Source organism: Cornus florida, unplaced genomic scaffold (genome assembly GCF_030987335.1).
Source record: "Cornus florida cultivar Cherokee Brave unplaced genomic scaffold, ASM3098733v1 CherokeeBrave_3.0.0_Hap2_Chr10, whole genome shotgun sequence".
Taxonomy (NCBI): Eukaryota; Viridiplantae; Streptophyta; class Magnoliopsida; order Cornales; family Cornaceae; genus Cornus; species Cornus florida.
This window is the reverse complement of record NW_026775580.1, coordinates 92,033,374-92,044,924: the sequence shown is the minus strand read 5'-3', so window position 1 is coordinate 92,044,924 and position 11,551 is coordinate 92,033,374. Positions and strand designations below refer to the sequence as shown.

Here is an 11,551-nt window from a genome sequence, read left to right as displayed (position 1 = left end):
TATTTAGTAATAGTAATGAAATAAAAACAACGAAGTGTTTGTGGATGCAAGTGATACCCATTGGATAAAACATTCCTAAATTTTTGTAAACCCAATCACAAACAATAAAAAATTTACTTTTCAAGAAACTTTGGGGAGGCCACACACTTTTTGTCACTGCTTTTTTAAATATTACGTACTTGATAACATTCTCAGGATCCAACCCTTAATAAAATTTCTGCAATTTGCCCAATTCTTGCAATCCTCATGGTCAAGAGCATCACATTCCAAATAATTAAGGCGGCATTTTGTAGGGCCAGAATCTTTTTTGCAATCCCTCTTGCAGTATGATTTCCAGCACGTCAACTGACAGCAAATACCATGTTGCCCCTAAAACCTAGAAAAAATAGCAGAAAAAAGTGTAATTGTCATTATGTAGAGTTTATAATATATAGAAAACACAAACTTACTAGGATTACTTTGATACTAATGAAATAGAGCCCATTTAAATTTCCCCCTATTATTTATTTTTGTTTTCAATGCCAGGTGAACAACAAAAGATCACGCCTAATAACTTTTTCTTTTCAGGAATTTAAAATACATTTTAAAAAGTAAAGTAAAAGTGCCTGACTTCAGATTTGTCTGAAGACAATTCCTCATCAGACGATTCACCATTGGATGATTCGTTATCCGATGATTCTTCAGCTTCAATTCCTTTTTTCGGATAGATCTCATGTCGTGGAATCTTCAATTGATCACACATGACTTGTGTCTCAAAACCTCTTTTGCCTTTCGGAAAACTTTGTCCCAACTCCCAAGGTCAAACGTGAAGCTATATACGCAACTCTATTAGCTATAGCATTTCCTTGAGGATGTAGAAACTTTATGTGATAAACATCAAAATTTTTCAACATATCAATAATTTTTGTGCAAAACAATAGTTTTTATATCAATATAATTGAAAACAGAAATCTAAATTTAAAGAATAAACCCAAACTTTATACAAAAAGCGTAATTAAAAAGTTCTAAATACTCCACTGGTATACGCTTCTCATCATTTAGCACCTTGACAATTGTTTTATGGTCAATCTCAAATATCATTTCCTTTACTTCTGATTTACTTCGGAGAATTTCATCAATCCCATGATGCACTCCAAGTAAGAATACTTCATCTCTAGACGTTGCATCAGGAAGTGGCTTATGGAAATTTCCAAAATCATTCCCTTACAATCTCGGAATACTTCTCCACAAGAAGCTTCTTTAGTCCCACCAAGATTTTCCTTAAAAAACCCAGAGACGTTTAACTTGTGCCAACCAACAGGTGGCTGACGCCAAATACATGCAAATATACCGTCTCTTGGTAAATTAATCGGACAACTCTCCAAAACATAAATTTGCTGCTTAAACATGTAATTATAAACCAGTTAATCATATTGTATAGGAATGCTTTGTACAAGGAATGAACACTTCTATTACTACAAAGAATGCTTTGTAGAAGGCTAGCTCAAGTTCTTTATTTAGCTCTCAACTCACACTCTAGAACTTGGTTACAAATGACACTTGGCTCTCAACTCACACTCTAGGACTTGTTGGTTACATATGACACTAGTCATCTATTTATAGGCCTCCTCACCACTCTCTTTAACTTCATACATATTTTACGTATTTACAAACTCAACAAAATTCCCTACTCATCTAGAATCTTCTCTTCTCTACTTCTCTACATATTTACATGTTCTCCAATATTCTAAAATCTTCCGACTCTCTCTACAATACTGTATATTTCTCTACACTAAGCTGGAATACACTAGCACTCCACTTGCCTCATGCCACGTGGTAGTCATCATGTAAAGTCCTTACCGCTCGGGTGTCGCCTGTGTGGCATAGCCACGCTGTACAATTAGGCAGGGTGTATAGCTAAACACAATGCAAAAATTCAAACTGAATTAGATCTTCAAAACCATTTCAAACTCTCGACCATGTGTTTCATTACGGACTTTTTTCTTCATTTTTTAAAACTAGCAACGACAAGCATGGAACTGATGTTCTGGAATTATAGCAATAAATGATTGCAATTTGACCTTTCCTTATCCTCTCCATGAATGATATTAATATCATCATTCGGAACAAATTCATTTGCTCTTTTTCTTCTTTTATTTCTTTCTAATGTCCTCTTTTATTTCTTCTTTAACACTCACTGGGCATCTTATGCATGCACTCACATTCCGGTGGTTTTTCTGAGACTGTTTCGGATTGCAGCACATAAACTTCCTGCAATAGCCGATTGCTATCGCCTTCATAACAGGAGACCGATTTTGTATAACACAATTCATAAGACCATCCCAAGATTGGAAGGTGGAGGACTCTGTTGAGCTCCAGGGGATGTTGTACAATCAGTAGATAGGTAGTGGGGAGGAGGATGAGTGGGCAGGGGAGTGGCTTCTCATTGGAGATTTGACTTTTGAGGTTCGCCCTTTATAAGTGATTATTGAACGTGGAGGGATTGCCTTTTTCCTTGGAAGGCAATTTGGCACACCAAAACCCCTTTAAAGGTAGCTTTCTTTGGGTGAAGAACTTTATGGAGGATTCTGACAATAGATAACCTCCGGAGAAGGCGTAGGCTGCGTATCTGATCGTCAATTGGTGTTGTATGCGTAAGATGGATGAGAGTCGGTAAACCATCTACTCTTGCATTGCCTGGTGACTGGAATGGGGCTTTATTCTTGTCTGCTTTGGTGTTTCTTTGGTCATGCCTAATTCTACCTAAAGCATGCTTACAGCTTGGAGAGGATGTACAATGAGGAAGCAAACTCGAGATGCTTGGATGGTTGCTCCTCTTTGCTCATGGTCGGGTATTTGGGAGAGAGAGTAATAGGGGATCTTTTGATGGGGAGGAGACTCCTATTTGGGCACTCAAATTCTCTATTCTTATTTTGTTAGTTGTTACTGTAAATGGTTGAAATTATAAATTTGCAGAGGATACGATGATTTTTAAGGATAGTTTGAGGAAATAGCATATTGTTTTGGCTGTGAGATTTGTATTTGGGATGCGTTCAAGCGCTATTCTATGATATGTTAGTTATCACCAAAAAAAAAAAAAAAATAATTGAAGAATAAGAAGCAGCAGCATTAGCACTTCAATAATGGATAAGAAATGTAACTTCAACTAATATTTGCATTGCTTTCTGGTTCAATTTTTTCATAATTGTAAACTGCAACCTCAAATTCATGCTCTTATCATGACCATGACTTGAGTTCTGTTCTCAGTCCAGGTTTGGTCATAACTAATTAAGAATCGAAGTAGAAATGAATTTTGTGAAAAATGAATAAGTACTGTTATGTAACAACTATAGATTGAACATACCAAATCTCCGAATCTCCGAACAAATAATATCCATGTTTTACGTATTCATTTGAATCCCACTAGGATACCTAGATATAAGATTTACAAATTCCCCCCTCCATATTTTTCTTTTTCCTTTTATCTCTTTAAATATGGGGTATCAATCTATAGGATGCTCCTACCCAAATTCAAAATGGATTTTTTTTTTTTTTTCAAATAACAAATATTAAAAAAAAAAAAAAAAAATTGTGCACCATATTACGAGGATAATGCAAATGAACAGAGAAGTAGAGGTTAAAACAATGAAAATATACAACTGCATCAGGCTCTAAGCTCATAAGCTATAAATAGAGCTTTTGGATCACATAACTTGTAACAAAATTATATCATTCGAATGGAAAAGTTATGAAAAATGAGGGAACATGCATCATAAACACACTTACCTGGGCCCTCACCGTTGATTGCATCACCAGCTTCATTAGTAAAAAAGGTATTACTCACAACATCTCTAACTGCATCAGGCTCTAAGCTTATAAACCATTGCCGGCTGTCGCAAGTGTTCCTCATCATCATTTGCGGCTAACAATGCAAGAATTAGTCAGCCAAATATGATATGACAGATGAAGATGTAATTTCCATTTGAATTTGAACTCCTACAGAATATCCAAATTCAAGCCCAAACCAAATTTAAAGGTAAACCAAAAGTCTTCCACAACACTATGAAGAAAAAAAAAATACAAAAAATTGTTATATATGCTATGCGAAGAACGCAGCAAAGGGCAATCTTATTCAAGTCAAATAATTACATTGATCAAGTGTTGATCATCATCTTTGCAGGGATATGCTGGTCCTTCTTTTAGGAATCGATTGAATGCTCTGTTTTTCTTACCTTCAGCGTGAGGAAGTTGTTTGGAGCACGAGTCCGAATCCGAATTGTTAGTTGGAATATATGATTCGGAATTGGAGTCGGAATAAGCGAAGGTGCGAAGGGAACGAACAGCCATTCGAGAGAGGAGCTTCGAGTAGCTTGTGATGAGATCTCTTGATGCCATTCTTACATCTAGGGTTTTGGGGAGAGAGAGAGAGAGAGAGAGAGAGAGAGAGGAGGGGTAGAGGTTTTTTTAAGGCTTAGTTTAGTTACAGAGAAGAGAAAATAAAAGATACTACGTAGCAATAATTTTTATTGTAATTGAAAAAACAAATACTAATTAAATTATTATGTACTATTTTAAATAAATAAGATATGAGTAGATTAATAATTTTAAAAAAAAATTATTGAGAGGAGTTTTAGAATTATAAAAATATTAGAACAGGATGAATAAGGAGCCTATTCTTTCTTTTTTTTATTTATTATTATTTGAACTCATCCAAAAACAATTAACTTTTTTCCAACATGTCATTTCCTTTCATTCACGATCTCTTCAATTCCCTCCATTCAAACTGATAGGGAAAAATATAAACCTACCCTACCCTCGATAAGATTGATTAGATTTCATTATCAAATATAATGAAATCTGACGTAGTTCAACAGGTAAGAATAATCCTATTATAACTGGAGGAGGTCAAAAGGATTAAATTATATCCCGACAAATCTGGCAACAAATCTCCTATGATTTCACACAAGCAGGAGATAAGATCAACCATCGACATCGGCGGAACAATTTTGATTCCAATCGACAGCCATAAATAGGGCACCAAGCTATTAAAGAAGGTACGACGTAAAAACTATTATTAATTCCTGCCATCTTTTTAAACCTCCGTGACTAATTTGATCGTCGGAGAGCTCTTGGCAGGCACCACACCGGTGCCGTCAAGGTTCATCGATCTTCTCCTCTCTTCCTTGCAGGAAAACGGTATCGTATCGGACTGCGCGAATTTCAGCCTCAACAGTTGGCGCCGTTTGTGGGAACGACGATTCCCTTGAATCAATTAATTACTCGTTGGGTATATAAGTTTGCAGTCCGGTATGGTTACCGAAGGAACACCGTCGCAGGGATCTGGTCAAAGGGTAGAGTCGGGTGAAAACCTGGACGTCCCAAACGACCAGGCACGGCTTGCAGCGTTGGAACTGCAGGTTCAAACTCTGAGTCAGGGTATGAACCAGTTGATCCAGCAAAATGCAATACTCTTGCAACACTTGTTCCACCAGTTCAACAAAACTTTCCAGGACAAGATCTCTCAAGTCCAAACGGAGGTAATGGGAATCTTGAAGAGAAGCATAATCATTCCCCCAAAAATGAGACTGAAGTCGAACAAAGCCAGGTGGGAACCCGACGTAGAGAGGTGGTTCACCCATCTCTCCCAAGGAGTTCCCGACCTCCTGAAAGCATAGCCTTCTGTCTTAAGAAAAAGACAAAGAAAGTTACCCATATCGACTTGCAGATCAAGGATCTTAAGGGAAAAATGGAAGATGTAATGCAGGCTATGAAAGGGAAAGGTCATGCCGTCGTAGATGACCAGGTACAAAGGACCAACCTGCTTTTCAGCCCCGCCGTTATGAAATGTCCACTACCTAGCAAGTTCAGGATGCCCTCGTTCGAAAGCTTCGATGGGACCAAAGATCCCTTCGATCACCTGGAAACTTTTCAAGCTCTTATGCATTTACATACTATGCTAGATGAAATCATGTGCCAAGCTTTTCCCATTACACTTAAGGGATCAGCGAGAGTTTGGTTCAACAAGTTGAAGCCAGGAACCATCAACACATTTGAAGAATTGAGTAAGCAGTTTGTGAGCCACTTCATTGCAGGTCAGAGGCATAGGAGGTCGGCTACCTACCTGTTTACCGTGGAGCAACAAAAGGAAGAGTCGATTCGAGAATACATCACCCCGATTCAACGCAGAGATGTTGCAGGTAGAAGAGGTGGACGACAAGGTAGCTTTGACCGCTTTCATAAGAGGACTCCAAACCTCCAGATTCTTGTTCTCCTTATCAAAAGAACCTCCCACCAGTATGATAGAGTTGCTGGTCAGAGCGCAAAAACACATCAACGCTGAAGACACCATGAGTGCAAGGAAGAAAGGAGAGGACAAGAAGAGGCCAGCCCCTCTCGCCAGGGATGAAAATAATACTAAATATAAGAAATCGTTCTTCAGCCAGAGTGACAGCACATATCATGAGAAGGACTCAGATGAGTATACCGACTAGAAATTGTCTCACGGCTGGAATTAGCCTTATCAAGTCATTCACAATAAAGACTGGAGGCATCTTAGTTAATCATTTTAAATGGAGGGTAGCTCCATCACATGTTTTTTTGTTTTTAATAAGCCTTTAGGCAATGATGGTCTTTAATAAAATTCTTTTTAGTTTATACGTGCAATATCCCCGTACTATAAGGAATAATAAATGAGTGTCCCGTAGTATAAGGACCCGGGCTGAGTGAATCCTGTAATCCGTATCCCCGTACTATAAGGGATAGTAAATGAGTGTCCGACCTGGGCTGAGTGAATCCCGTAATCCGTATCCCCGTACTACAAGGGAATAGTAAATGAGTGTCCTGTATTATAAGGACCCGGGCTAAATGAATCCCGTCATCCATATCCCCGGACTATAAGGATAAGTATCTTGTATTATTAGGACCCGGGCTGAATGAATCCCGTAATCCATATCCCCGTAATATAAAGGATAATAAATGAATATCCTATACTACAAGGACCCGGGTTGGATGAATCCCGTAATTAATATCCCCTTACAATAAGGGATAGTAAATAAAAATCATTTATTAAAGAAGTGAGCTGAGTAAAACTCGTAAAGTTCAATTCCCGTATTAAAGGAGTGAAACTCATACAATTTATTCCCTTATCAAAGGAAGAGTACTGTTCCCTCGGGTGCCAAAAAAAAAAAAAAAAAAAAATTCCTGAGTTACTATTCACGTGAATAGTGCCCGCGGGTACTGTTCACAGGGGTATTTTAAAAAAAAATTCCCTTAGTTACTATTCACATGAATAGTACCCGTGGGTACTGTTCACAGGAGTTGAAAAAAAAATCATGAGTTACTATTCACGCGAATAGTACTCGCGGGGACTGTTCACAAGGGTTGGAAAAAAAAAAAATTTTATTATTATTATTATTTATTACATTCCCAAAGCTAGACGTGCAAGCTTGGGAATGGGGGGCAACTGTAATACCCCTAATTTTAAAAGGATAGTCTTGGTATTTATTTATTTATTTTTATTGTATTTTTTTTAATTGTTTAATTGATTATTTGACTAATTATTTATGTGTTTAATTGAATTAAGTGTTACTTGATTAATTGGCTACTTATCTATGTGTTATTTGTATTTTGTCTAGGTGTTATTTGTATTATTTGTTTAATTAGATTGTGTGTTTAAATGATGTATTTGATTAATTGTAATTAATTGTAAATTAAATGATTAAATGTTTTATTTTATTTTATGGTTAGTAGTAATGGGCCAACCAATTGGGTCCCATGGACTATTTGGATAGGAGGTTGGATGTGTATGGATTATTACCCATGGATAATGTATGTATATATATAGATATATATTATATACATATATAAAAAGGAAAGTAGTTTATTAATTATTTTTATGGTAACTTGGGTAGTAATATTTAATCTGATATATATGTTTTATATTTAAATAATAAAAATATACATAGATTTGATACGTGTTATGTTTTAAGTTACTTTATAATATTATGGTAACTTAAGTATTATTGGATAATCCATTAATAAATAAGGGAATGTGTATAATTTATTTATTTAATAAACATATACATAAATTATATACGTAACATATTTTACTTACCTTTTAATATATATATAAAAGAGAAAGTAATTTATTAATTACTTTTATGGTAATTTGGGTAGTAATATTTAATCTGATGTATATGTTTATTTAAATAATAAAATATACATAAATTTGATACGTGTTATGTTTTAAGTTACTTTATAATATTATGGTAACTTAAATATTATTGGATAATCCATTAATAAATAATGGAATGTGTATAATTTATTTATTTAATAAACATATACATAAATTATATACGTAACATATTTTGCTTACCTTTTTAATATTTTTATTTTCATTTTTTTTTTTAGTTGACTTGGATTGGGAAAAGGGTTAGGGTTATTTTATTTAGCCTATAAATATATAGGTATAGGTTGTAAAAGGGGGTTAGAAATATTCACGTGATATATACTGGAGAGATAGTGTTAGAGAGGTAAGGAGGAAAAGGAAGGAATGAGGAGAAAAACCCTGTAGAGAGAAGATCAAGGAAGAAGAAGTTTAACTTTCGATCCGAAAGTTTAAGGCAAGTTCTTCTTCTATCTCTTTCCCTTTGATTCGTGTTTCTGTACATGCCTAGGAAATTCCAGGATTTATTAAACACATAAAATTAAATAATTATGCATGTTTAATTGGGTTAGAACATAGGTTTTATGAAATTGGTTCATATTTGTTCTTGTGTTATGAATTGATAAAATTCATGATTTTGATTTGATTTCTTATGTGAATTTTTACATGTTTAAATTATGTATTTTTCATACCTGTGGAATGATGGAACGTAGAAACATGCCTAGGATTCCTGAACATTAAATATGGATTAGGTTTGGGTTTTAATGAATTTAAATAGACTCAATCATAATGATGCTTGCTATTTGAATGTTTTAAACAAACAAATGAATTTAATCTTTTAAAATGTTTTAGCAATTGAGATTAAATGTGTAGGATGAATTGGATATAGAGAATCCTTATTTAACGGTATAATAAAATATCATCATGTATAAGATTCAATTTGTGTAGGACATATGATATAGAAAGTTTAAAGAAATAATAAGTCATTCCTATTATGTGATAACTTGATATCATATTTATCATAGTTATTTATGGAATGTTTGATGTATTTTCCTTAATTGTTACATCAATTGTTGGATTGTGTGGTTTAATGCACCGGTATGGGACGGTGGCATTCTAGGGATGAATTAACTTATCAATTAAGTCCTACCTATTTTATATAAGGGAATGGATTAACTAAAATGTTAAGTCCTACTTATATTTAAGTCAGGTCAGCTGAACAAGTTGAATGACTTATGGAGGATTAATTTATTATATAAGGGAATGGATTAACTAAAATGTTAAGTCCTACTTATATTCACGTCAGATCAGCTGAACAAGTTGAATGACTTATGAAGGATTAATTTATACTGGATAGGATGGTTACTAGATTATATATATATAAGTATGGTGCCATGATATGAGCTTGAGTCTCAGGATCAATGGTTAGGGCGCGTATATCGCCAGGGATGTGTAGCTAGATATAGTGTAGTTGTGTACCCTGGTAGGTCTAGGTACTCATGCCCACTATATGTGTGTTTTGCATGTTGCTTACTATTCAGGTTGACACAACCCTATAGTCTAGTGAGGTTCTTTTAGTGTGTGTATATATATATATATATACGGACTACTAGTTACTGTTGGATTGACTAGGATGTATACGTGTATCGGATCTCTGCTTGGACTGTAGTAGAGTAGAACTTGTTTGTGGGCCTGACCCACCATTATTTTTCAGGTGTTCGTCACGAGTAGAGGTTGTTCGTGCTGAGCGGGGATCAGTCTACTTCATTCTTCCGATGCTACATAGGAGTTCCTTTATGATTTAGTTTCCTGTTTTAGATTACTGTCATTTGTTTAGTTTGGATTTTCTAGGGGTCCACACAGTATGGATTCCCGAGTTGTATTTTGGAGGATCAGTTGTATCAGAAGAGTTTATTAATTAATGGAAATATATTATGAGATTTATTATTAGATTATCATTTTAGTTTCTTTTTAGCATTTTATTTATTCTTTTTTATTCTTTTGTACTCTGTGTTCGTTTATTATCAATTTGTTTTGATATCCTCGGGTATTCGGGCGTGGGCCTGGCCAACCCGCATTCGGAAATTCGGGGGTATCACAGCAACTGATAGGGAAAAATATAAACTTACCCTACCCTCGATAAGGTTGATTAGATTTCATTATCAAAGATAATGAAATCTGACGTGGTTCAACAGGTAAGAATAATCCTATTATAACTTGAGGAGGTCAAAAGGATTAAATCATATCCCCGACAAATCTTGCAACAAATCTCCTATGATTTCACACAAGTGGGAGATAAGATCAACCATCGACATCGGCGGAACAATTTTGATTCCAATCGACAGCCATAAATAGGGCACTAAGCCATTAAAGAAGGTACGACGTAAAAACTATTATTAATCCCTGCCTTCTTTTTAAACCTCCGTGACTAATTTGATCGTCGGAGAGCTCTTGGTAGGCACCACACCGGTGCCGTCAAGGTTCATCGATCTTCTCCTCTCTTCCTTGCAGGAAAACGGTATCGTATCGGACTGCGCGAATTTCAGCCTTAACAGTTGGCACCGTTTGTGGGAACGACGATTCCCTTGAATCAATTAATTACTCGTTGGGTATATAAGTTTGTAGTCCGATATGGTTACCGAAGGAACACCGTCGCAGGGATCTGGTCAAAGGGTAGAGTCGGGTGAAAACCTGGATGTCCCAACTGACCAGACACGGCTTGCAGTGTCGGAACTGCAGGTTCAAACTTTGAGTCAGGGTATGAACCAGTTGATCCAGCAAAATGCAATACTCTTGTAACACCTTCTTCCACCAGTTCAACAAAACTTTCCAGGACAAGATCTCTCAAGTCCAAACGGAGGTAATGGGAATCTTGAAGAGAAGGATAATCATCCCCCACAAAATGAGACTGACGTCGAACAAAGCCAGGTGGGAACCCAACGTAGAGAGGTGGTTCACCCATCTCTCCCACGGAGTTCCCGACCTCCTGAAAGCATAGCCTTCTGTCTTAAGAAAAAGACAAAGAAAGTTACCCATATCGACTTGCAGATCAAGGATCTCAAGGGGAAAATGGAAGATGTAATGCAGGCTATGAAAGGGAAAGGTCATGCCGCTGTAGATGACCGGGTACAAAGGACCAACCTGCCTTTCAGCCCCGCCGTTATGAAATGTCCACTACCTAGCAAGTTCAGGATACCCTCGTTTGAAAGCTTCGATGGGACCAAAGATTCATTCGATCACCTGGAAACTTTTCAAGCTCTTATGCATTTACACACTGTGCTAGATGAAATCATGTGCTGAGCTTTTACCACTACACTTACGAGATTAGCGAGAGTTTGGTTTAACAAGTTGAAGCCAGGAACCATCAACACCTTTGAAGAATTGAGTAAGCAGTTTGTGAGCCACTTC

General features: G+C 36.2%; 1 protein-coding gene across 3 annotated transcripts; it reads right to left on the bottom strand.

The window, feature by feature from the left end:
* Positions 1 to 656: 656 nt before the first annotated feature.
* Positions 657 to 4,407, bottom strand: LOC132280211 (uncharacterized). Of its 3 annotated transcripts, none has more exons than XM_059782385.1 (3): positions 4,129 to 4,407; positions 3,766 to 3,901; positions 657 to 860 (listed from the first exon to the last, which is right to left on the bottom strand). In XM_059782385.1, the coding sequence occupies exons 1-3, from the start codon at positions 4,372 to 4,374 to the stop codon at positions 829 to 831; spliced, it is 414 nt and encodes a 137-aa protein (XP_059638368.1). In that variant the 5' UTR covers positions 4,375 to 4,407; the 3' UTR covers positions 657 to 828. The 3 variants fall into 3 exon arrangements, with proteins under 3 accessions (XP_059638368.1, XP_059638367.1, XP_059638366.1); XM_059782384.1 differs by having other exon boundaries at positions 657 to 811; XM_059782383.1 differs by lacking the exon at positions 657 to 860 and having other exon boundaries at positions 3,444 to 3,901.
* Positions 4,408 to 11,551: the final 7,144 nt, after the last annotated feature.

Excerpts from the sequence above, each read along its gene's own strand:
- LOC132280211 (XM_059782383.1), bottom strand. The coding sequence starts at position 4,374 with ATGGCATCAAGAGATCTCATCACAAGCTACTCGAAGCTCCTCTCTCGA. Across the intron at positions 3,902-4,128 it reads ATGATCAACACTTGATCAAT|CCGCAAATGATGATGAGGAA; the intron begins GTAATTATTTGA and ends TTGCATTGTTAG.